We start from the raw sequence: 27,889 nt of genomic DNA, 5'->3' as shown, positions 1-27,889 counted from the left end.
GCATCTCAGATTAGCAATTAGGGCTGAGTTTGAACAAAATCAATTTCAGGGGGTGTTTCTGGAGAGGGTTTAAGTGAATAAAACATAGGTGTGCATGTAAAATTGATGGTTGCAAAAGGAATAGGGTCTGGTTTACCAGCCTTAGCAAGTGAGAAATGCTGGCAGAAGGCAGGATTAATGAGGTGAGATCCACACAACCTGGGCAGGGAAAGATGGATAGGGGACTTGCAAAATATTACTAACATACAACAGCCATTCCTCACAGCAGGACTTAGCAGGGTGTGCAGAATAAAGAGGTGAAGAAAGAAAATGACTTACAGGACAATTTAGGGAACACAAGGGCCAAAAGTGAACAGATCGACAGCTCTGATTAGAGCATGGGATAATAGAGGGCAAGAGTCCCACAGATCGTAGAACGAGAAGCCCAAGTAAACACACATAACCCTCTTGCCATCAAATGAGTCGAAGGATGTCTGCTGCAGAAGGTGATTATATTAGGTACTTCTGTAGAAATACTTAAGACCCCTCACCTTCTAGGTGAGGTGATCGACTTTTCATATTAGATGTTTAGAGACGCACTTGCACATAACCTCATAAGGTGGCTCCCCACTCAATTTAATAACATTTCTGCTCCCTTGGAAGGGAGGGATGGATAGGTTCCTTATAGGTGAAAAAATATTTCTAAGGGAGGGACGGATAGGTTGCTTATAGGTGAAAAAATATTCCCAAGGCCTTTTGCCAATGTTTTAATTATAGGAATCACTCAAAAGATGCCATGGAAAGACATTTACTACCAATGATAATAGCAGCAAAACGTTTCTTAACAGAGAAAATCAGAAGTCAGATTTAGCCAGGTAAAATGTTTGGTGACCTTGTTAGCATCTCAGATCATCCAAATGTGGATTTCTTTCACTGTCATTGTCCAGGCTAAACACTTGAGTTATGCTTGCTTGGAAAATAATTAAATCCAAACTAAATCCGGGAAGGGAAATTCTCTTAGAAATAGGTGGACCACTCAAATCCAAAATGTTGTGTTGTAGTAATGTAGCAATTCTATTAAGCCATTAGGTCATCCATATAGGCTTTCCATTGCTTTAAAAATGAATCTGTGACAACGGTCTGACACATCGGAAGGCAGAAAGGAAACTCCTTCCAACTTATTCCTCCCATTGCACCATCATAGACTAGACTAGACTGCAAAGCTGTTCAACAAGAAGCAGTCGATCCAGTCCCCCAGGCTCTATGGCTGAATCGGTCTTTCAGAGATTTAAAAAAAATACCTTGTGTGCAGACTAGGAAGACAGAGGCCCTCAAGTGCCAACGTTCTTCCTTCCCACCCTCCATGGCCATCAGAGAGTTCAAAATGAACAGCCAATCAATGACGTAGGGATAGATGAAGTTTTACTTTCACATGCAATCATGGAAAGCGTCAACCGCAGGCTTGCAATGCAGAAAGGCATACTGGGATTGCCTCACACCAAAGTGGGTTCTTGCCAATTGTCTTAGAGCTAGGGAAGCATTAACAACCCGAACTTCCATCTCATAAACCCTTTGTTGGCAGATTATAGAGTTACGGTAGCAGAAAACATTTTTTAACAAGAAAGTTGTGGGAGTAGATTCACTTGTTCCTCTGATGTTTTGGAACAGACTCGACTGCTTTTTCTTCAGAAGTATATTTTCCTACAGTGCAAGTCAGCATAGGAGGAAAGGTTACATCACCAATGGTGGAATCAGAGGTGTGGAACCTGTAAATAGGACTTACACTACATTAAGAACATCTAGTAGCCATCTAAGCTTAATTTTCCATTGCTACACCGAGAAGATGGTTGGAGAACCTCCTTCACAAAATGGTGCTAGAAGGTGGGAGCAGGATGTAGGTCACTGCCTTCAGCTGGGTGTGGGTCCCTACCCGGAGAGACTGAAGGTTGCAGAGTTCCTCTGCCTCTGATTTCTGTCATTGATAGAAGGGCATGTTTTGCTGTGGTTGCTGCTGGCCCTGGCCACACCCTCTAACCTTTTTTCTTCATTCCCACAGATGTAAATGTCTCCACTACATTGAAGATGGCCAGCATTTCATTAACAGTGTGAGATCTGAAAACAGAACACGCTGAAAAGCTTAGGCCAAGACTCTTTTGTGGGGCCCATGGAGTAAACAACGTGAGGCACATCCAGAGTAACATTTCATTGATTAGTTTTACCAGTCATCCATGGACAAGAATTTTCCAGTGCCCTTTACAGCACATGGAAAATTGTCAGAGATAATTATACTCTCCTTGATTATCTCTTGGAAGTCCTCTCCTTATTCTCCAGGGAGAAAGGCCATGAACTGCACTAGATAATCCCACGTGATGCAAGACAATTAGCCCCTTTAGGGACGAGGATCGTGCAATCTACCACCCTTCTGGCTTAAGGCATCCATATACTTACTCTCCTTTTTTTCAATGGTGCAGAGGACATTGATCGGAGTGTACCGTACCTGGACTTTGATGCTCCTACCACCAGAAAGCATGGGACTGCTTTCTTCCTTAGAAACTACAGCTTACCTTTTTAACTTTGGTCGTTGAGCGGCAGGCTGTGCTGCAGTGTTTGATGCGCCTGTAGTTTTACTGGTTGACACAGCATTTTTCCTGGCACTCCCAGATACAGGTGGTTGGGCAGTGGAGGATTTGGGGCTCTTTCTCTTTATTTTGCGGTCATCCATTAATTCTACGTTTTAGTTTCATGTAATCTGGTCTCTTCTCAATGTCTGCAGAATGAATAACAAAGGAAAAAATAATTTGTAAACAGAGAAAATCTGATGTCAGTTTTGGTGCTGCTTATATACAATGAAGGGAACAAACTACAACCGACCAAACCCAAGTTCAATTTTTGTGGTTTTTGTTGTGTTTTTTTTAAATTAAAGTTCTGCCTTGTTCTCAATACAGCTAAAACACTGTGGGTGCAGGGAACCCCTAACTTCTTACACTCCTAAAATTCCCTCAATAATACTCCCTCAAGTGGATAACCCTGGGACGATGTTAAACTTCAATTTCATGAGGCAATGTGTCCCAAACAAGGCACCAATCAAAATAGAGAAATACATTTATTCACGGTAGGACAGACTCAATAAGTGAGTTCTAAAGCAGAGTGAAACATTTAGAGAGATTTATTACAAAGTTCAAAAGGTGCAATAAAGAAATCATAACGTGCATATGCAAAATGACATTGCCATTTAGGCACTCTAATTAGTCTACATAGAATGAGCAGCAACATCAAGAAATATAAAAAGTCCTTATAAGCATCAAAATCAGTAAGAAATCAGTCAGGATCCCTAGTAGCATCGGAAATGTCTATGGCTCACGCCCTTATTGGAGGGGTTATATAGGAGATTTTCTCATATGAATACATTGAAAGTGCAAATTCATCATGCTGTGAGCAAAAATCACCCAATTTTAGTACAATCAGAGCACAGAATTATTAAACGTCATATTGAATTACCATTTAAGCACTATCCCACCACATGAATATTGAGTCCCTCCATGCAAATGACAGAGATGGCAGAATAAACTAGTTACAAACCAACAGGGAACTATTGTGAATTAATGCAGTACAACGCAGCTAGCGGAAGAGACTATCAGCCTAATTCATGAAGCCTAAATCGGCTCGCAAAGGGCCAGATTCTGAGAATCTGGCCCTTTGCGAGTGCGATTTTTGCATTTGGGATTCAACATCCTAAATGCAAAAATCGCTATTTGCTAATTCGCATATTTGCGAGGAATTACATTTAAGGAATCTCTATTTGAGATTCCTTAAATGTAATTAATCATCCATTTTCCAATTGCGAAATCGCAATTTCGGGCCGCAATTTACCGGGAGGTCAAACCTCGTGGTAAATTGCGAAAACTCAGAAAAATGCATTTATGTGCATTTTTCTGAGTTGCATGTTACACACACACATGTCCTTTGGACATGTGTGTGTGCAACACCTGTGTTAATTTCCATTGCAGGGGTGCTACAGGGTGTCCTTTGGACACCCCTGGCACCCTTGTACTCGCAATCTCATTTGGGATTAGCTAATTGCTAATCGCAAATGAGGAATGAGTCCCCATGCATTCCTATGGGCCTTTTGGCCCATAGGAATGCATGGGGAGTTATTCCTTATTTGCGATTAGCAATTAGCTAATCGCAAATAAGGAATCAGTGGGAATCGCAATTAATATTGCAATTCCTACATGAATACCGTTTTGCGAGTCTCAAATAGCGATTCCTTATGATTCGCTATTTGAGCCTCGCAAAACGGTACTTTGATGAATCAGGCTGTATGAGTAGTTGAAACATTATTGAGCCCATTTAGGAATGTTTTCTCTGAGAGCAGCGAGAACAACGTTATTCAGAAATAAACATGACTTGAATGTGTGCTGCAGAAATGTTAAACAGTGAACGTGCAGAGTAAGACATCCATTTTGAACAAAATGATGTCGAGGCCTAGCTGAGGCCTACTTAGCATAAGCCAAGAAAAGACACATAAAGATGGTAAAAACGAAATTGTTTCAAAGGCAATATACATACGAATTCAAATGTAGATCCAGGTTTCGCACATTTTAATAATATGACATTTTACAAATGCACAAAACTCACATCACCATCTTCTTCACCTTTCCTACTACCTTGTAAGTGGCAAGAACCGTACCAGGCATACATGCCTGGAAGCGGCAGTGTCACCAACAGGAGGAGTGAGCAATCCCTTCTGGGAAGGAAAGCAGAATGTACAGAATCCACATTATTCCCAACAACCTGCAGAATACGCTGCTGCAACAGAACACCAATGGAATCACAGGAGACTAGAGGGTGAGTTAAAGATTGTATTATATATGGGACAGGAGCACAATGTCCAGCACAATATCAGCCGAGTGTCCACCAAACTGGTTCAGCGGAACCAGAACCTGGAAGCATTACATATGGATGACACCACCTCAGGGGATGCTCAAGACACAGAACGGGGCGTAGAATGAGTAAAGAAAACACAAACATTTGAGATAGCGATTGAAACATCACGATGCAACAGCTGTATTCTGACTTCTGAATTGTTCTAGTCTATGCCTTCTATGTCAGCAGAGGAGTCGCGGGCAGCAAGGCGTGACGTGTATTTCTCCTGGCCTGTATCATTGCTTTTAGTAGATAGAATAATATAGAACTTCACAGGGTTGCAAAACCTACTTCACAGGTGCGCTTTAACACCCTGGCAGATTAACATAACCACTAATACATTTGGAAAAGTTAGTACAATGACCTCGCCATCATTGACTGCCTGTCTGCTATCCACAAACTGCCATTAGGTGAGAATTCTGACCCACTCCTTTTTACAAAACTGTAAAGCTTGGTGATGCTTGAGGGCATCTACACATCTCTTTTGGCACTGTTGTCGCACCTTAATGGGGTTACGGTCTGGAACTGGCACACTCATCAAAAAGGAGGGTTCACTTGACGTGCCTCTCAGGCCAAAGAGACTTGCTCTGGGCTTTCCTCCATATCATGAACATGCCACAGCTCACATGCACTATTGTTATCTGTGCTGAGGTGGGGGCTAAAAATAATACAGCTTGATAAGGGGAATTTGAGGCAGAGGCGCAGGCTTTCCAGAGCCCTGCACGGAATCATTTCCTATCCGAATATGGATTTTCTGCCAACGGTGTGTATAATTAATGCTTTAATGCACAACATCTACAGAGAACGCCACCCCATTTATGGAATACCTGCACATCAAGCCGCAAACCTCTGAAAACGTCACCCTGAACGGAACCCTCACCTACTGCCCACCAGGACCACAAGCCACTTTTACCAACCTCATCACTGACTTTGTCTCTCCACTCACCATCGACACCAGAGCGTACATTCTCCTCGGTGACCTCAACTTTAACCTGGAAGACTGAAATTACTCTTGATCCACAGCACTCCTTGTAAACTTGAGCAATGTCTGATCCACCCAGTTTATCTCAGAAGCAACACACACTGCAGGACACACACTGGACCCCATCTTCATGACAACCGACAATATCCAATACAACTTCACCACACCACTTACATAGAGCGACCATTACATCATCCACTTCCAAATCAACACATCTGAAGTCAACACCCCTACCAGGTCCAGCATTCCAAACCACAGCTGGGGCAAAAATCACAGAAGCAGACTGGCTCAGCACCCTCAGCACGGATCAACCTAGTCTTTCAGACAACCTCGCCAAGAACATCCACAACTAGATCAACAACTGCGCGGACTTCTTCACACTCATCAAACCTAACAAGCATAGTAGATCAAACAAGCAGGCCAGCAACAGAGACACCTACAGCAGCTAGAAATTAAATGGAGAGCCAGCCATGACACCACAAAGAGAAGTACCTAAAAGGCTGCACTTAGACACTATCACCAGCAAAAAAAAGACACCAAGAAAAAAACTGCTGCAAGGAGATCTTCTCGATCGTCAAATATTTCACCTCACCCTAAGCCACTGTCAGCAACATCGCTGCCTCCCAACAACTTTGTGACCGACTATCTAACTTCTTCCACAGCAAAATCTCAAACATCTACAGCAACGTAACCCCAGAGAACTCCTCGCTAACCTACCTACCACCAATCAAAAAGGCCACCTGACCAAATGGACAGCCCTCACCAGAAACAACACAGCGGCAATCATGCGGGCCATCCACTCAGGGGCCTCAAAGTACCCATGCCCTCACCACATCTTCAACCTTGGAACATCACTAATCAGCACCACTCTGACTCATATCACCAACACCTCCACCATGTCTGCCACTTTCCCGGATGAATGGAAATTTGCAAAAATCAATACCCTCTTCAAGAAGCCCACAGCAGACCCGAATCAACTGAGCAACTTCAATCCATCTCCCTGCTCCCCTATCCAGCCAACGTGATTGAGAAGGCATCAACAAGCAACTCAGAGCCAACCTCGAAAGTCACCATCGTCTAGAAACTCAAACAGGATTCAGAAAGAACCACAGCACCAAAACAGCACCCATCATGGCCATCAAGGACATTTAATTTTTTCTGAACCGACGAGAAACTTCTGATCTCCTCCTGCTCAGGCTGATCGCAGTCTTTGACACGGTCTCCTACAATACACTCATCAGAAGACTTCACGACATTGGCACACAAGGATCCACTCTCAAATGGATCTGTTCCTCCCTCACATGTAGAAGCGAAAGGGTCAGGCTGCCATCCTTCACATCGGGGACTAAGAAATTGATATGCAAATTCCCACAGGGATCATCCCGCATCCCCACCCATATACATGATATCGCTCACCCACATCATCCTATCACATGTCATCATCGTCATATACTACGCCAATGACACCAAACCAATCCTCTTCCTGACCGACAAGACAACCACCACTAAAACCAACTCCACCAACAGAAGGATTATGGCAGCAGATTGGATGCAAACCAACTGCCTGAAGCTCAACTCCAGCAAGATGGAAGTACTGGTCTTCGGCAACAATGGCCTCCTCATGGGACTCTGCCTGGTGGCTGTCCAAGCTAGGACCAACACCCACAGACCACGCAAGAAATCTAAGGATCATCCTAGATGACAGCTTGTGTCAGCGTAGAGAGCACTTCCTGCTTCCACATCCTATGCATGCTATGAAAGATCTTCAAATGGTTGCCTCAGAACACCAGACGGACCATCACACAAGCACTCATCACCAGCAGGCTGAACTAGGGCAAACCTCTTTGCAGGAACTCCTATACAGACTGCAGACCATCCAGAACACTGCTGCAAGACTCATATTCGAACTCCCATTTCACATCGCACCTCAGGAAGCTTCACTGACTCCCTATTCACAAGTACAGCAAATTCAAACTTCTCATGCACACATATAAAGCCCTACACAATACAGGCTCAGAATACCAGAACAGCTGCATATACATTCACCAACCCACCAGACACCTACGCTTTGCTTTAAACTCACTTGCCTACACTCCCCGTATCTGCAAAAAGCAAAAGTGGAGATACATCAGTCTCCTACATCTCACCCGAGACATGACATGGAACGACAAACCTCAACATATCAGAGCCTCCTCCTCACTACTTGAGTTCTGCTAGAAGCTGAAAACCAGGCTCTTCGTATAAGCACCTTGGAGACCACACATCTACACAACTGCTCAAGCGCCTAGATCCCTTTCGGGTGAATAGTGCGCTATACAAATCAAAATAACATTTGATTGAAACCCTATTACAGAAAGAAACGAGTGCAATATGTAATTTTCCACCCGAAAGTGAGGCCTACTGATGCGACTTTTACCATGCATCACTAAATACACAAGTCATTTGGCTGCTCTCTCATTTACCCTCTAACTTGTTACTGAGAAGTCTGCCTCTTTCCTTCATCAGCACAGCCCAAACGGTTTCCGGACTAGGCCTTACTTCACCAAGCTGGAGAGCCTGAGACAGTTTCACCCAGTCTTAGTGGTAGCTCAGCAATATTTCTAATCCATCTACCTATAAACTTCAGAAGACAGTTGAAAGCATGGTTATTTCCAGGGTAACTAAAATATCCCACAAAGCTGTTGGAACAACCTAATCAGCACACTACTTTCTAAATCCAGATAAGCTAAGAAGTGATGACCTAGAGTTAGCCTGGGTATTATATAGTAATGTCAAGTCATATGCAACCCTTCTGAGCCACATGCATACTAATACATAGCACTCAGCGGTCGTCAACAACTACAGCTTAATCATCTTGCACTCAAATAGGACATCTATGCTACAGGTCTTGTCCATCACTCAGTACTGAACCGGTCAAAAAACCAAACATCACCAATAGAACATGCATGGAATAATTGAAGCGATTTGTCACATACTGCTGGCAAATGGGAGGATTAAATTCTAGTCCACTACTGCAGGTCCCAACTAGCTAAACACTCTGACTGCTTCTTTACATCTTACAGTGACAGTCAGAAATAAGATGATAGTAACAAAGCCCGTTTCAGTATATTCCACCATTTTACTCTCTAACCAGGTCTGATCAAGATCAACAACTTTAAACACAATAATAGTTTGGACAGCCAAGTGCAGTAACAACCCAAGTATAGTGACCATACAATATGCCAGATTAATACTAAAGCACTGTATTCTATTTTTAGATTATTATCCTGTTTCCTCCCAGTCAACAACTCCCAGCCCTGACGAAGGTGTGGCCCACCCGGCCTTTCACCGAAACGCGCGTCGGCTCGTGGCTCCAGAAATGCGGCATACTATGTAGTATCAACTAGGTGCCGCAACAATATTAATTGTCTGGAACAATATTCTGCTCTATGCCACATATCTACCATCCCTATGTGGCATACAACAGAACTATTTGCATGAATTGAAGAATGTGAGTGGAATGTCTGAACTTTAGGTAGTACTAGGTTTTGAAACACTGTAAGAATGAAAGTATGAATGAAGTATGAAATGTTACTGGGTAGGTTCCTAAGAAGAATGTTATTTTGTCACTTTTACCTGTTTTCCAAATTGACTATGTATATTGTGCAATATTTATAAGATAACCATGTGCGATGGATGTATATAAATGCTTTCTACACTAAAATAAAAATACCTATATATTTGCTAAAAACTTCTCCTTGCAAGTAATTGAATGGTGTTAATCTTATAATGTGCAGTACCAACTCCTAGGTGTATCACCCCTCATATACTGGGATCCCGGATTGGGACCACATTATCTACTGGCGGGGTACGTTCTTTGTTCAATATGCCATGAGGGGACCAGAAGATCTGATCAAAGCGGTTAGCCCACTGAAAACCATAAATTAGGTGTCTCTCTTAAACCGCTTCATTCACCAAATGCGAAGCACTGTGTACCATATCCACACCTAAGTGGTCATCATACACATCATGAAAACATTTCACACAAAGGATAAAAAAATAAACACAAAGATGCATCTTTCCAACTAGACACCGTACTCAGAATAGCTTATTGGGCATGTAGGTGGGAAAGTTAATTAATTAACATAAAAAAAATAACCTAGTAGTTTAATATGCAACAATAAATATAAAATGTGATGTAGAAAAAGTCACACATTTGAAACATGCGGATTCACAATAGGCAGTTAATTACCTGTATAAGCCATAGAAAAGCTATGAAGCAATTTTTCTTAAACAAGAAGCAAAACTGAATATTGCTGAAATGTGTACAACGTGAATTCGAAGCTTGACCATAATTTGACATGTTTAAAAATGTTGTCCTAACTGCAGAATGATTCTGTTTAACAAATATATTATCTAATAAGCAACGCTTTATTAACTAAATGTCATGAACTTCCTACTTTCTGTTTCACATAACGTTTGAATAGAATAATAAGTGCATATATCAAACAATGAGGCTTGATGCATAGTAAAAAAAAATGCATTACCGAATACCGATTTTGCCTTCTAGTAAATAGTTAATTGTTTTCGCAGTGAAACAAACTTAGATGTGGAAGGTCGATCTTTGTTTTCAGGCCTATGGGAACAGTGTTCAATGATTCCAGAAGCTAACTAGACAAAGACATGAGCTATTCGACTACCTCGACACCCACAATCCGGATCTCTTGTTTTTAACAGAGACCTGGCTTAAGGCTGACTCCCTACCCAACATCTTAGCCGCACTTCCTCCCTCATATTCCATCATCCGAGCGGATCGACCGGAGGGCAGAAGAGGCGGTGGAGTAGCCTTGATAGCTCATACGGACTCCCACTTTCAAATTCTTCCTTTTCCCCCCATCTCTGAAGTTGACTGCTTGATAATTCGTGCTAGCTCTCATTCGGCCCCCCTTACCGCTGTTCTCATCTATCGCCCCCCCACCCCACACCCACTTTTGTTTCCAGCCTCCAGGACATTCTTGCTACACTGGTCGTTAACAACTCGTCAGTGCTGGTGCTGGGCGACTTCAATTTTTGGCCCAACGATCCTGCCGAAAGCCCCCTTTCCAAAGAATTCACCGACCTCATGACCAGCCTCAATTTCACCCCCCATGTTCATAGCCCTACCCATGTGCATGGCCACTCGCTCGACCAGGTTTGGACCTCGAATATTTCCACTACTCCCCCTACCATTTCCCCCTGCTCCTGGTCGGACCACTTTTTAATTTCTTTCTCCCTTGCTTTAGCCCCAGCGACCAAACCCCCCCCTTCCCAAGAACACCTGGGTCAGAAAATGGGGTAAGGCAGATATGCCATCCTTCTGCTCATCCCTAGCCAATTCCTGCCCCGACCTTTCAGGCCTCGCCGCCCCGGTCCAACTGACCACTATCGATGGCTGGCTGACCCAGGCAGGCGACGACTTTGCCCCTTTGAGGCGGATCGCGGTCAAGCGAGCCCATGCTGCTAACCGCTGGTTCACCCCTGACCTCAAGGAGAAGAAACTGGCCGCACGCAGAGCAGAGCGTGCATGGAGAAGAGAATACTGCCCCGCCAAAAAAAACACTTATCTCTCCGTGCTCAAGGCATATAAACAAGGCATCCTTGATGCCAAGACCCTGTTCTATTCTAACAGGATACTGGCAGCAGAATCCCAATCCAAAGAGATCTTTGCTACAGTACACGAGCTTGCCTCATCCAACAGAGCCATGGCCTCGATCCCCCCCTCTCAACCGCTTTGCGACTCACTCAACGATTTCTTCGTTGATAAGGTCGCAAAGATCAAGGCCAACACCCCCCCCCCTTCCCCCACTTTCACCAACCCCTCCCCACCTGCTGTCACTTCCAAACTCACCTCCTTCCCCCCCTGACTAAGGCTACACTTCTTCCCCTGCTCCAAAAGGTAAAGTCAGGCTCCCCCCTAGACTTTGCCCCTGCTCACATCCTGAGAGAAATCTTCCTATACTGCCCTACCCCTCCCCTCACACTTTTGAACGACTCACTTAGAAATGGAGTGGTCCCCACCGCTCACAAATTTGCGGCTGTTATCCCTATCCTAAAAAAACCCGGTGCCGACCCTTCATCCCCTTCCAATTACCGCCCCATCTCCCTTCTGCCTTACCTGGGCAAGGTTCTAGAAACCCATGTAACCAGCACCCTGAGCACCTACGTGGAAACCAACCACTGCCTTTCCCCCCGGCAGGCGGGCTTTCGCCCCCTCCACTCTACGGAGAAGGTGGTGACCTCAGTGATGGACAACCTACGCGAGGGCATTGACACCAACCTGCCGCAGGCCCTCATCCTCTTAGACCTGTCCGCCGCTTTTGACACGGTGGACCACTCCATCCTCCTCACCCGTGTCAGGGCGGCGGGCATAGAGGGCCTGGCCTTCGCCTGGCTCGAGTCGTTCCTGAGTGATAGGGCTCAGGCGGTCCACCTAGCTGGTTTCACCCCTGCCTCTCGTAAGGTTGTATGTGGAGTCCCCCAAGGTTCCTCACTTTCCCCTCTTGTTTAATTTATACATCTACCCCCTTATTTTTATGTTACAGCAGCTCGAGGTCACGGTGTTCAATTACGCCGATGACCTCCAGCTAATTTTCAACCTCTCCCACTCTTCCTCATCCTCCCTGAACGTCCAATCCGTCATGTTGTTCATCCAGGATTGGATGAACTGCAACCACCTCAAACTCAATCCGGACAAGACGGAGGTAGTCTTGACCGGAGGTGGTTGCAGTCCTTGGTCCCCTTCCCACTGGCCTTCTTCACTTGGTGTCCCCCCGCTCCCTGTCCCAAAGGTCAAAACCCTTGGTATTTTCCTGAACTTTTCACTTTCCGTTCACTCACAGGTCAATTCGGTTGTTTCCTCCTGTTTTTTTCCCCTCAGAACCATCAGGAAGATCTCTCGCTTCTTCTCTCTACCTGCCCTAAAGATCATAGTGATGGCTATGGTGCTCTCGCGCCTTGACTATGGTAACATCATTTACAATGGCGCCCCAGCCTACGCCATTCACCGTCTGCAGCTAGTGCAGAACCAGGCCGCCCGCCTGATTCACGGCCTGCCTAAATTCCATCGAGCTACTCCTTTACTGCAGGCCCTGCACTGGCTGCCGGTGAAAGAGCGAGCCCTGTTCAAGCTTGGCTGTACCACCTTTCAGGCCAAAATGGGCACCGCCCCGGAGTTCATTTGCACTGCCATCACGCCCTACACGCCGGGAAGAGAGCTTCGATCCACCCATCAGGCCCTGTTAACTACCCCCCGTTTCAGAAAGAAAAAGGCGGGCGGAACAAAATTTGCAGTGCTCGCTCCTGCGTTCTGGAACTCCCTCCTGACAGAACTCCGTATGACACCCTCTTACATCGAGTTCCGGAAAGGTCTTAAAACTCTGCTCTTCTCCAGAGCCTATAATGCCTAGACTCCCTCCGCTCCTGTCTGTCTCCTCACAATCCAAAAGCGCGAAGAAACCGCGTGGTAGAAGTGCGCTATACAAATGTTTTTAAATTCAAATTTAAATTCAAATTCAAGACGGACTGTAGCTGCTAACCTTGCGTTAAAAGTGTACAAGCCATATGTATTTTCATGGGAGCAGAGGAGCTGAACCTGCTTACCAAAGAGGACTGACGTTCTATTGGCTGCTGGAGGGAAGAAGCCTGATAAAATGCAGTGTGTGTTCCTAGGTAGAAGCAAGCAGCTCACTTATGCTGAGCTCAGAAGAGGATTGCCTGAGACCCCTGACGGTAGTGGCTCCTGCTGCATCTGTTTCCCTTTATCACTTTGCTATTTGCTTTTCAACAAATTGCTACTGCAACTGTATGCTGATTTGTTTGGATTTATTAAGACTCGGCTGAGCCTTATACAAATCTTTATAGGAAGTTATGCTACTCTAATTTGGCGTGGAAGCTTTATGCTCCTCTGATCTCACTATTTCCCCTGAAATTCGAACTCTTTATAGGTTCTTGAACTCAAACTTTGATTCAGGTATTTAGAATAGGGAATCTATCCCTTCATGGAACACGCTTAATGCATTAAAGTTTTGTTGTTTGTCCTAAACATTCTATTAATAAGATTTATGTAAAAGTATTTTATTTATGGACTGACTGAAATGAACACACAAATAAAGAGAAGAATTTTACTAATATCTTAATCAGAATATAGGTATTGGAAAAATCTATCTAAACTCTCCTCATTGACTGATTCTAAAACTGTTGATACTATTTGAGTTTGTGATGTCTATTTATGACCCTTGGCTCCTAATAAAACATTCCCAGGTCCATCAACAGAAAGAATAATTAGTGTGGCTTAATGACAATATAAGTAAGAGAACGAAGAGATTTAGAGAAAATGTTTGTGGCCAAGTCAGCTCTATATAAATTCTGGAATACAATAAAATTCCCAATTCCTATTTTTTTTCCCAACAATTCAATCACAGATTTAACAGTGTGTTTTGAATCGGTGCCCTGTTGCATGGTCCACTGGTGCTAAGCTTTAGCTTGTGGACAGATTACCTCACATTTGGTTCAGCATCGTTAAAGCAGACCCAAGTCATCACTCCTCTACCATGATGCTTGACAATTGGTTGGGGGGGGGCTACCAGTGATCTGTAGTGTTCACTCCACACTACACGTGCCGTTATGCACTATAGCCTAAGAACTACACTTACGTCTCATTTGCCTGAAGGACATTGTTTCTGAATTCTTCTGGCTCATTTAGGTACTGCTTTGCAGCTATATTCTTTCTATCTAGAGTACCCTTCCATTAAAACTCTATTTATTCAGTCCTTTACTACTAGTAAAGTCGTGAGTTCTGTCGTTTAACATGTTACTGCAGCCAGTAGAAACCTAGATTTAGCAGGGTTTTTTTTTTAGATCTACATGAGAATTATACAGTCCGTTCTTAAGTTGCATTTGGTACAACACTCACTTATGGGTTGCTTGGCAACAGCTTGAAACCGTCGCCATTTGTAAATAATATTTTTCTCAGTGGAATGGTGGGGGGACCTCATATTGTGTGGAAACGGCTTTAAGACCTTCCCAGCTAATGAACAGCAATGATTCTTCTTTGGAGACCATCCAAGTGATCTTTTAACCTAGGCCTGATGTTATACCACAACCTAAATGTCAAGTTAGTCCAAATTGACAATGTTTTTAATTACATATGCTAGAGGTAGCACTTCTAATACTAAAGTATTCATGTGCACTTGTAAAGCCGCAGCAAGTTACATTTTTGCTCTTAACTCCTACATTTTTGCTCTTAACTGACAGGACACCAGTAAAAACACACTTAATTTTGAATGTTGGCTGATTTATTTGTTTTGTAAATGAAGACAAATGAACGTTTGTGGGTGATACCGTCACATGAGGTTAGCTACATCTCATGGTAGGAGTAGGACTTATTTTTTGCTATTTTGCTTTCCCCGATTTTTCATTATTCAGTGAAGCTCTACTTTTGATCCTTACAGTGACTGCTTCTTAATCATATTTTTGCTGCGTCCTTACTGGCGGCAGAACCTTCCCTCCAAGGTATTTGTCTTGATGTTACCACACTTCCTGGTGTTGGGAACCAGTTTTTTTTATTCAATGCTCATCGATTTCGTTCTGGTTCATTTGTACATTCAGATTGCTGTACCAGATTCAGTAAGTAGAGGAGTTTACCCCTTTTTCAATAAGTAATTTTTCGAGACATTAATTTACACAATATCCTCTCAACATGTAGTTTTAGTTTTTTGTTACTGCATGGCTTGCTGCTCCATATGAATTCGAACAGCCCTGATGATTTTTTTTTTAAACTTGTTTTTATTGGCATTTTACAATTACAGTGACATATTGTAGCAAACATCGTTCTCATCGAGTACATTTTACTGGTATTGATCTTGGAGCGCATGAATATCTATGCAGTTACTAGTCCAATATCCGGTCACTATGAAGGGCTTCCTAGAAAGTAAAACTGAATACATAACTGGGGGGATACTCATGTGATATTGGGGACAAAACGTGGATGGGATCTGAAGTCAGCAGGTGCTTCTGGGTTGGTACGGGGCAGGGAATCGCCCAGGGTGATGGGGGGGACCCATGGTCGGTCTAAGTAAGTAGTAGCGGCGTGTATGTGAGGTACCGTACCTGGCGCTGTTGCCAGAAGGCTCAGAAGGTATCCTACGGAAGAATGCTCAGAAGGTCTCTTACGGAAGGGAGCTTGCTATTGTGTTATTGGCTCGACCAGGTGACTGGGTGGTGCGTGGTGTGAGAGGGACTTCCTCCGGGTTGTCTTGAGTCAGTGGTTGATTAAACTGATGTAGTAGGAGGGCCCAGTCTACTGATATGGGGTGTTTACGTATTCCCTTCGCCTCTTCCTCTCAACGTTTCTTCCTCCGCTGTTGCCCATTTCTTCCCTCCACCCACCCATTCGTCGATTGGGGGGCCTGCGGGGGACCGCCAATGCATGGCTATGTTTCGTTCCACTAATAGGATGGCTAATGAGGCAAACCTAAGGGGTACTTTGTGCTGTTTCTTTCTCTGGAAGATGCCTGGAGCACAGGCGTCCCACGTGTTTAAGAACGAGATCCCCGTAAGGTCCCTGAGTGACTAGTGTATATGTTGCCAGCATGAATGTAATGAGGGGCAAGTCCAGAACATGTGTTGAAAATCCGTCGCTTGCATTTGACATCTGGGACCGGAGAACTGGGACTCGGGATAAAAACGTTGAAGACACGCTGGCTTCAGGTTGGCCCTGTGCAGGATATAGAATTGTGTGTTTTTGAAGCGCGTGTTGCAGGACACCTTCTTGGGATATTCGAGGGCTTTTTCCAATTTTTTGTCATGTAGGGAACAGCCAAGTTCTTCCTCCCAGGTAGCCCTAAGTGTTGCCAGTGGAGTATTTTTGAGTTCCCTAATAGCTTTATAGAGCCATGTGATGAGGTGTCGACCCACCCCCATATGTAAGATGGTGTGTATGACTGGGTGTGTAGGTGGTTCCCCTGTGGAGAGGTCATGGTGTTGATGATAGTTCGCGAGGAGCTGACGATGAAGTAAGAATTGGCCCACAGGAAGCTCATGCTCCTCTACCAGTCGCTGAAAGGGTCTAAGCTGGCCGACCTCAAACAACGACTCCGCCTCAGTGATGCCACAGTCTGTCCATGTACGCAACATATTAGCTGTGTAGTAGCCTTCCTGTATGGGCCACCCGGCCAAAGGGAGTTCGGGAGAGTATGGGGCCCGTCCTGGCGACATGCGTTGTATTCTCTGCATGCACTTGCGAGCAACTGTTATATGTAGGGGATATGTGCGTCTAGGTTTAGTGCCTGGTAACAGTAGTCTACGGATTTCCGGGATAGGTACCGGACCATTCATAGTGTGTGTCTCCCCTATGTGTCTGCCCGCTGTCCAGTAAGATAGCCACTGTAATTGGGCGGCTAAAAATAGGATTCAAAAGAAGGGGCGGCAAGTCCCCCCTGCGTGGTAGGTAGTTGCAACTTTGCTAATGCTATTCTGTGCCTGCCCTTCCCCCAGATCAGTGCGCCCAGAAGTGTGTCTAATTCTTGGAAAAAGGCCATAGGCGGGATAACGGGTAGATTTGTAAAGTAGTATAGCAACCTTGGAACTCTTGTCATTTTGGTGATAGACAAGCGACCTATTGGGGCTAACGGGAGGTTTTTCCAGAATCTCACTGAGGATCTGATGCCGGCTAGAGCTCTACGGTGGTTGCCTTCATAGATATCGGCCAGGGAGTGATAGAGACGAACCCCCAGGTTTCATGGGGCTTCTGCGCTCCAGGCAATGGTGTGGTCGCCTAACCTGACGTCTTGGGGGGGGGGGGGGATTGCAGAGGGTACACTGTGGATTTCTCCCAGTTGACTCTTAATCCGGAAACCCCCGCGAATTCGGTCAGTGTAGCCCAGAGAGGTGTTAAATTCTTGAGGGGGTCATCAGTGTACATAGAGATACTATGCGTGGTGTTGTCTTTAGGGATGCCCCATTGTTCCCCCTCCCGTCATAGGTGAATGGCCAGTGGTTCCATTGCGAGGGCGAAGAGTAGAGGAGAGAGTGGGCAGCCCTGCTTCGTACCTCGTTGTACTGAAAATTTCAGTGAAATGCAGCTCCCTATATGGACCCGCACGGTGAAAGTCTTGTAATACTCCAAGGGGAGGCCGTCTAGGCCTGGCGCATTTTTGTGGGCTAGCGCGTGTAGGGCATGGGTGATGTCTGCAGGGCCTATTTACGCCTCCAATGATTTCCTGTCATCCCTCGGGATTCTGGGGATCTCTAGGTGGGCAGGAAAGTGATCCGTTATGCCTTGTTCCACGGCGGCTGGATACCTATATACCCCGGAGTAATATTGATAAAAAGCCGAAAGAATCTGATCCTAGGGCCGCACTAGATTACCGTGGGTGTCTATCACCTCAGTTATAGGCTTCACGTCGCTATCCTGTTTGGTCAGCCAAGCCAACAGGGCACCCGTTTTGTCTCGCTCCCTGTGCATTCGAGTGGCATATGACCTGAAGTTGTAATGTTGGAGGTCGACACAAGCGGTCGTATACGCAGCCCTGGCCTTGGCTATCTGTGTCACTACCTCCTCCGAGAGCTCGTCTTGCTTAGTAATGGCGGCGAGGTGCGTTTCAGCCTTGGTAAGTGCTTGCTCTAGTGTGCATTTCACTCCCACTATTTGTGTGATGCACTCTCCCCGGGCTACCACCTTGAATGTGTCCCATTCTATTAATATGGAGGATGCTGTTCCAGTGTTGGTCATGGAATAGCCCTCTATGCTTTGCCCCTGGTCATGTTTGAAAACTGGATCCGCTAGGCAGTCTAATGGGAGACGCCATGTGGGGATCGGGGGGCGCGGAGACCTCCAAGCTAATTGCATTATGTGTGCGTCATGATCGGAGATGATCCGTCCTAAGTAATCTGTGTGGTGTATCTTGGGCAGGATTGCTGTCTAGCATAAAAAGCGGTCCAGACGAACCCGAAGGTTATGTGGGATGGAGTGGAATGAATATAGTTTTGTCTGTGGATGTTGCATCCTCCAGGCATCGGTGAGTGCTCAGTGCGTGACCCAAGATTTAAAGCGTTCCGTCTGTTTCTGTGCAGCTGAATGTGTGGGTGGAGGGTGGGAGCGATCAAGTGCCAGGTCTAACGTGCAGTTGTAGTTACCCCCCCCCCCAGTATCAATGGTATGGAGGTAAATTGAGCAAGAACCCCCGTGAGGCGGTCCCAGAACTTGTCCTGGTCAACATTCGGGGCGTATATGCTCCCCAACAATACCAACTGGCCATCAAGAAGGCCCTTCATTAGGGCATACCTGCCTTCGTTGTCCACCACCCGACGACATTCCTGGAAGAGGGTCCCCGGTCAGATCCAAATTAATGCTCCCCGTGCATAGGAGGAGTAGGTTGTGGCACAGATGGTGCGCCGCCATTTAGATTGTAGTTTGCCTAGCTCAGTGGTGGTGAGGTGTGTCTTTTGGAGGAACACGATTCGGGCATTCTGACGTTTCGCATATGAGTAAACTGTGTATCGCTTGCACGGTGTGTGAAGACCTCGGGTGTTAAGTGTTAGGAGGTTAATATCCGCCTTACGTGTCATTGCAGCCATATGAGGGTGTTAGCGCCTGTGTGGGGGAACCCCCCTGTCGGGGTCTGGGTTCTAATGGGATCCCTGTGATGCAAGGGGTGTATCTGCCACCTATAGACTCCTCAATATCCATCCCAGGTACCTTATTACAAGCATTTCCATGCGGGGCGGAGTGATCTTGAACCGGGACAAACATTTTTGAACAACTGGGGTCGGGAAACGGTCATAATGCTGAGGACCCATTACAGTCTGCAATGCATCCAAACCTACTCTCTCACACCGGAGAGTGCAACAAGGGTAAAAACTCAATGGGGGTGGCAGTACGTGCTAGGGGAGGCATATCGCTGATCGGGCTTCGTAGGAACTCATGGCGCCTTCTGTGATGTGTCGAATTAAGTCTGTGGCGCATGCTCCCAAGAGGGGAGTGCAGGTAAGCTAACTCAATAGGAAGCGATTATATCAGCTCATGCAGGAAGGGAGGATCCTTGTCCATCCATCATGGTATCAGCTTTCCGGGGGGGTAACTATGGGGGGTGCACCGGAATCCATTCCAGAAATCGTTCCGTCGCTTTCGTCCTCTCCTTCTGAAGTGAAGATGAGTGGAGTTTGGTCGATGTCTTCCGTCTGCGAGGGGGTCTGGAGGTCAATCACCGCTTGAAGAGCCCCTCGCCTGTCTTTCATTATTTGTTCCAGGTCTGGAGAGTCATGGGCGCCGGATCGAGCCGTTACCTTCGCTGCACTATTCTGTTGCTTGATGGTACGTCTCCTTGTGCATGGTGGTTTGGGCGCCGGGCCCAGGATGTGAGCCGCTCGAGGTTGTTGCTTGCAGTGGCGGTCCGCCCATTCATGAGCCTCCTCCGCAGTGGTGAAGAATGTGGCTGTACCATTGTAGAGTATTTTTAGGCGGGCAGGGAATAGGAGAGAGTACTGTATTTGATTCGCTCGCAGCCGGCGTTTTACTTCCAGGAACGACGACCGTTGTTGTTGCACCGCCCGTGCATAGTCAGGGAAGATCATGATCTGTCTGTTTTCCACTTGTATGGGGCCTGTTTGTCTGGCCGCTCGAAGCACCGCATCTCGGTCACGAAAATGCATGAATTTCGCCAACATCGGCCTGGGAGGTGTACCTGGTGGTTTGCGAGCTGGCACTCTGTGGGCGCGTTCGATGGAGAAAAATGCTGTTCTGTCTGCTGCGGGGGTGAACGATTTCACCCAGGTCTCCATGTACCCTATTGGGTCCGTGCCTTCCATTCCCTCCGGTAGTCACAGAACCCGGATGTTGCAGCGCCGTGAACATCCTTCCAAGTCATCTGTGCGCTCTTCAATAGTGGAAATCCGATGAAGGACCTCTTGCAGCATGGTTTGGTGTTTCTTGACAGTGGGTTGTTGTTCAGCGAGTTCCGTCGCGCCCTCCCGCACTTTGTCTGAAAGTTTGCGGTGATCGTCTCTCAGGAGGCTAATGTCTGATGAGAGGGTGCCCAGGGGTTGCTCCACAGAGATTCTGGAATGTTCCAGCTTGTCTGAGATAGACGGATCGGTTTGAGATACCGTGGATGCGGCCGTCATCCTGGTGTTAGGCATGTGCTCAGGGGCGGTCTCCGGCACCGCAGTTTGCTGGGATGCCCTTGGTTTCCCCATAGCGGTATGCAGAGGGGTCTTGCGCGGTGAAGGGATCGCAATGGAGGACGCGTGACTTGCAGGTTACGCGCCGTAGCGTAGGGTCGTGAGAAGTCCGATGGAGTATCAGCACCCGTGAGCCGGGATAGAGCCCCTGTTCCAGTGCGCTCCGCGCGTTTGATCAACTCTAGACCCAGAGTGTGGGGAGGCGGTTGTTTTGGTTGCCAAGGGGTATGGTGCCGCTGGGATCTTTGGTGGAAGTATGCTTGTGGTGCGCCCTCAGTAAGGTGCACTGGCTGGCAAAGGTGGGAGGTACTCGATGGGGTGCCGCAGTTGACGCCGAGTCAGCACCTACTCGGGCGTCAGAAAGAGTCCGGTGCTGTAGACTGCAATGCCCGGGTGACGCCTGGGCCACGATATGGTCGTTCCCACGGCGCCTCCTCTGCGGGATGGGATTGCTAAGGCGGGAAGCGATCAAAGACACGGAGCCGCCATGTCTAGGTCAGGCACTGTCCTGTGGGGTGCACCAAAGACTCGCTGTCCAGGGGTGGTGGAGGCATAAGGGCTTGTTCCCACCCCTGGTTGGGTATCCAGAGGCTCACCTGGATCCTCCTGCGGGCAAGTCGACTCTCTTACCACAGCTCCAACAGCGGTAAGCGGTACCGGGCACGGACGCCATTTTAAGGCCAGGCAGCTCCGGGGGAAACAGGTGTCTCTGTGGGTGGCCCTGCACTGGAGAAAATAAGACTCCCTCACCTGGGATCGGGTTGTAATCACCCGCTGTCAGTTCACTGTGGGGAAGCTACTGCTGAGGAATCGTCAGTGCCCGGGCTCAGCGCTGCAGGTCGGTCGGGACCAGGACGCCATCTTAGGTCCCGGCGCTGTTCGTGCGAAGAGCTCGAACGGCTACTGCTCTCAGTCTGGAGAGGGACGGAACCCGCACCAATACCACCAACAGTGGCACCCTTTTCACCAGTACCACCAAAAACACCTGGAGTCACAGCACCAGTTAATGCTTCAGGGCAAATACCTTAAAAATGACTGTACTTCTTTATTGGGAACTGATAATTAGAGGCAGGTGGAATGCCCAGTTTGGTGCAATATTTCAAATGTGTTGCCCTATTGCAAGGCAAAAGTCTTTAGGATTGAGTATTTGAAACAGAAGTTGACATTTTAGACAAAAAGCTGTGCTTCCTGTTTCTGAAACTGAAGTCAGTGGCCATGATGAATATACTCAAATGTGTGAGACTCCCACCCAGTGGGGAAAATTTTAACTGTCTGCTACTGACCTGAATACCAACACCCTCAAATAAAATGTATCTAGAAAACTTGAGTCTCCAATCAATATGAAAAATTACTTGGCTTCTGTAACAATATTGGTGGATACTCTACCTAACCGTAGTTTTCTCACTTTGTGAATCCTCCTCCAGGCATTAGACTCAACTCGGAAGGTTTTAAGCAGCACCTCTGTGTGCCAGTAGGTGCGGTTGTGTAGTTACATGCCAATGTTGTTAGACTCCACATCTTGTGTGCTGACGTCAGTTACTTTCTAGGCTGTCCATGCCCTCAGGTGCAGAGCCCTGCAACAAATCGGTATGACCAGCCTCCAATTCTCTAGACTGGGACCTTTTTAGTTGGAAAGAAGTCCATTTCATGTGACAGGGAGGTGGGTTAGATAGTGTATCCACCAGAAAGACTGTTACTGAAGTTAAGTAACTTGTTTTTCTGATGGATACTTCTAACCACAGATTCTTCACCTTGTGAATAAATAGATTCAAAAGCAGTACTTCCCAAGGTGGTGGGCATGGCTTATACCAATAAGTTCTGCAGGATCTAGCAGGCAAAATGCTCCTCTCGACGGGCTTGACAGTCCAGACAGTAGTGCTTCATGAACTTGTGTACTGAAGCCCACATAGCTGTCTGACAGATGTCCAGTACAGGCACTCCGCATGCTAGAGACCTTGGCCCCGGTGGAATGAACTTCTTAGCCAGTGTGTAGCAGATCTTTATGAGGAGAACAATCCATGAAGAGATGGTCCACTTTGGCACTGCCTTACCTTTTTGTGCTCCTAAAAACCAATAAAAGAACTGATGGTCCACCTGAAGTTCTTTGGTACAATCAATAAAAGCTCAATGTGCTTTCAGGGTCCGTGCTATGGAGTCTCTCTTCCTCCTCAGAGAGATAAGATGAGGTACAGCAAAGAATGCCTGAGAGGGTGACAGCTTGACCGACGTGAAAAGGAGTGAACACTTCGGTAGAAAGAAGCGTGTGTTCCCAAAACCAACTTATCATGGAAGATGGTAGTGTAACCTGGATTTACAAACAGGGGGCCAAATGTACGACCATTTTGCGAGCACATAATAGGTCGCAAACCGATTTGCAATTGTAAAATTGGCCTGGCGCAATGTACAAAGGCCTGTCGTAACACACAACTTTGCGATGCGAATGAATACAGACTAGTAATAAATGCGCCCGGTATTTGTGATCAGAAAATAGCGACTTGCAATTTGTAGGTCGCTAATTTAGTCTACAGACCATTCGCAAATAGCAAAAATGCGGAAAAAAGTCCATTTGCGCATGCAATTTACCACTAACCAGAACCAGGTGGTAACCAGGTCCAACCTATAAAAACAGACCCAGATTGCACCAGAAATCTTTCCACAAAGGCTGCCCTGTATGTGATCGCGAGGAGGATGCACATACTGGCTACTCAGCAGAGGAGGTGGAGGCAGGAGAGGATTTTCAGAGTCAGGCTAGCATTGTTTGAGAAAACAGAGGAAGAGATTTATGATCAGTACAGGCTGAGTAGTACTGTCATCCTAGACCTCATAGACACCTTGAAGCCACAATTGGAAAGCAGAACCCTGTGCAGCAATGCAATCCCCATGTGCAGGTGTTGTGCTCCCTCCACTTATTGGCCACTGGTAGCTTCCAAGATGTTATTGCAGTGGTCGGAGGTGTGTCGCAGAGTGCGCTTTTGCGTTTCTTTCGCAATTTCCTAGATGCCATGCTTCAATCAATTCATCTACCTGGCACCAGGACCGTGATCAAGAGCACATCTTGCATCCTAAAATCGTGCTTCAAGTGCCTCCACAAGAGCGGAGGATCCCTACAGTATGCACCTGAGACGGTCTACAAGATGGTGGCAACATATGCCATGCTCCACAACATGGCCTGCAGAAGTGGATTGCCCAGGGATGTGACTGATTCAGATTCGGAGGATGAGGACCCAGAACCACCTGTCCAAAAGCAGTGAGATGGCATCTCTGCAGCAGAGGGGAGAAGATGCAGGGACCAGCTAGCTAACAATTATTTTTAAAGGTACATCCAAAGTAATGACACACTACCCTCTACATAAGACAGTACAAATCGTGAATTCAACTTTGATCTTGTACTTTATTGTGCAAGCTTGCACAAACAAAATCAGGACAACCTGTCAATCACAAAATGCATGCTAAAACCAATGCGTAACTGTATTGTGGTTACATCACCACAAAATTTGAAGAAATTGTGGAACAATGACTGTGCAGAAACTCAACACAATTCGCTTCCTTACTCTACGTCCAGCCTGGTAAGAGCTACCACTTGGAATCCCATCCTGGCAGCTGCTGCTCCTACACACAGTTGGTGTTTCTGCAGCAAAGACGCTACTGTGGCTGGAAACCTCACTGTCAGTGCCATCTGTAGCACCACCACTGACACACATATTTGTCTGCAGTTATCTGTTGCAGGCTGCGTGCCACATCACCACTGTGGTGGCCCATCTCCACCTGGAGACCCAGAGTGTGCTTCGTGTGTTGGGCAGTTGTATGTGCTAGCCTCCCAATGGCCCCTGTCAGGGCGTCCATAGTGTCCCCTTCTGTGCTCAATGCGTCTGTGCTGCCCTCTCTCCTTAGCCAAGTCTTTGCACAGATCGGCAATGGCGCCTGTGAGGGCATCAAATTTAGCTTCCAGATGGCACTGCTTATAAGTCATCTTTTGTGGAGTATCCCTGGGTCAGCCTAATGTTCATCTTCCTCTGTTGATGTTGTTGCAGGCACTGGTTCCTGAGCATTGCCTGTTCCAGGCCTCCAAATAACACCTGTGCTCCAGCAGGGCGGGTGAGTGTGCAGACTGGCTTGCAAAAGCCACACGGACTGCTGATTTGGACGCACTAGCCAGACCCTGGTGACAGGAGTGCGTCTTGATGCTGTGGTCTGCTGCGAAGCTGGTGTCATAGTGGCTGTAGCCTGTGATGAGGTCAATGCCGCAGTGTCTGGGACTTCAGGACAACTTAATAACCCACCCACCTTCTGTAGCTACCCCACACTCCTTAATCACAGACATAGATCTCTCCCCCATATACACCAGCCGCACCCCATCACAGCTGAGGAACATCTCACAGCTCTCCCCTCCCCAATCCGCGGTAATCAGTCACCCTCCTGATCATACTTCCCATTGCATACCACCCGTTCATATCCCCCAAATTCCTCCATGCACTAGCGAAGATCACCCCCCTTTGCTCACTCCCGTTATCCCCACCCTCCTCACCCCCCACCACACAACCTCTGCGAACGTCGCAGATGCTGCTGTAATCGATCACCCATCCGATCTCACTTCCCCACACCCCTCATGCATTGGCGATTATCATCCTCCTTCACACACCAATACCCCCACCCTCCTTATTCCCCACCCCACTCCTCACACAAGTCGCGCAGAACCCTCCTCCACCACCTTGAGCATACCTCCCGCGACATGACCAACCCTCACCCTCTCCCCCCCCCCACTCTCACCCCCCACTACCCCACCCCATCGGCCAGACTCACGGAACACACCACCTCCCTCAACATAACCCCTTATCCTTTATCCCCTCCCATTCTTAGCCCTCACCCCCCTATTGTCACTCCTTCCCTCTCCAGTCTACATTCATCCCTCAACTCACCCACACCGCCTACCACAAGCGCCATCACTCACGCTATCAACTGCCCCCTGTCCTCATCCCCGCCCCCTGTTCACAAACTCTCTCATCCTTCGAACGCTACCCCACCTACTCGGACCGCAGAGCCCTGCTCCATCGCACGCACATCCCGTCACATTCGATCCAGTTCCCACCCCATTACTCGACTCAAACACTCACCCACTGCTCTCACTTCCAATTCCATCCCAATCCAACACTGGACATGATCATCTCCACCCTCCTACAAGTCAAGGAAGAGCTCCATACCATCAAAGAACTTCTTCTCACACACCCCAGGCACCCACTACCCTACACTTCCCCGCCCAACAAGGACTCCATTCGCCCCTCAAGCCGTTCCACCCTGCTCTCCCCGCGCTGGCCCTCTATCCCTGATCGCAAGGCCACCGGCCGTCCCCGTCGCACCCTAAACACCCTTTCAGGCCGAGACTTACACAATCTACTCTGCTCTTATGGCCCAGGTCCCACAAAACGCTCACCCACAACACACCTCCCCATACCCACGATTCTCACAAATCCCCTCAGGCCACCCACACTGAGCGACAGAAGTTCTGTCCCCTGTAATCTCAAAAATATCCCCCTCTCCTTAGAACATTCTCCCACCCTCCTCACCCCTAGACTAAAGTGTATCCTGCTCAACTGCAGATCGGCCCGGAGACACTCCTCTAGGATCGCAGAGCTCATCTTATCAAGGGGCATTGATCTAGCCATTCGGACTGAAACGTGGTTAACTGAAACATCCACACCTATAATGGACATACTAGTCCCCCCCAACTATCGCATTATTAGACTCGACAGGAATGGCAAGACGGGCGGGGGAATCGCATGCATCTATAGGAGCAACCTAGCTGTCACTGAAGGCCCCTCCCCCTCCCTCTCCTCCTGCAAACTCATCTGCCTTGAGATCACTAGTGAGGGCAAACCTGTGTGCTCCCTTCATGTTATTTACCACCCACCCGGTGACAACTTCATCTTCTCCCAACAACTAATGGACACGATATCCACCAACGCCGGTCGACAGCTCAATCAAATTTACCTGGGAGACTTCAACCTCCACTGGAATGACCAGAAAGACACTGTGGTGAAGAGCCTTAAGACTTTCCTCGACGCGCTTGACCTCACCCAAATCTGCAACGGTCCGACACATGAAAAAGGCTCTATCATTGACCTTATCATCGCAAAAGAAGACTCTACCCAACTAGTCGCAATCGAACCATGTGACTGGTCAGACCACCACATCATCACCTTCTTCATCAACAAAAAAGTCAAACTTAACCCGGCGCAACCTGCCAAAACCAAGATTTGGAAGAGGGACCTGAAGAACCTTAACCCAAAGTCCTTGCCTACCCACACAGGCAGTCTCCTTTTTCCCCCGACGGATGTCTCTGATGTGCATTCATTGACCAACCTCTACCTAGACTCCATGTCTACAATAATCAATGAAGCCGCACCCTTGCAATTGAAGAGAGTCTCCACCAAGAACTCGAACCCATGGTACGATGGCAGACTCAATGAAGACAGACGTGTGATGCGCTTAGCTGAGCGCGCGTGGAGATCGGACCCCTCAGCACTGAACCTTAGAACGCTTAAGAGTAAGAGAAACACTTACTTCAGAAAAATCAAACGCTCGAAATCAATATTCTTTAGCCAACAGCTGGACCAAGCTAAAAACCGACCAAAAAAACTGTTCGAGTTAGTCAAAACCCAAACCAAAACGCACCCTCCACAACCCAACAACTTAACAAAGGCTATCCCAAGTTGCGAAGACTTCTCTGCTTTCTTCAAGCAAAAGAACGACACTATAAGAAGCGATCTCATCAAGGATGTAAGTCGATTCTCGGGCTCCATATGCATAACT

At 47.0% G+C, this 27,889-nt stretch overlaps 1 protein-coding gene across 1 annotated transcript in view; it reads right to left on the bottom strand.

Moving 5' to 3' along the window:
• Window positions 1-27,889, bottom strand: part of CCDC28A (coiled-coil domain containing 28A) — a 158,552-nt gene that overhangs the window by 110,086 nt on the left and 20,577 nt on the right. Inside the window, exon 2 of the mRNA XM_086927538.1 lies at window positions 2,544-2,746. Within this exon, the coding sequence (XP_086783664.1) occupies window positions 2,544-2,701 (158 nt within the window). The 5' untranslated portion in view covers window positions 2,702-2,746. The remainder of the gene's footprint in view (window positions 1-2,543; window positions 2,747-27,889) is intronic.

This window comes from Lissotriton vulgaris, chromosome 6, assembly GCF_964263255.1.
Source record: "Lissotriton vulgaris chromosome 6, aLisVul1.2, whole genome shotgun sequence".
NCBI classification, from domain to species: domain Eukaryota; kingdom Metazoa; phylum Chordata; class Amphibia; order Caudata; family Salamandridae; genus Lissotriton; species Lissotriton vulgaris.
The sequence above is the reverse complement of the archived record's forward strand: the minus strand, read 5'-3'. Positions and strand labels throughout refer to the sequence as shown.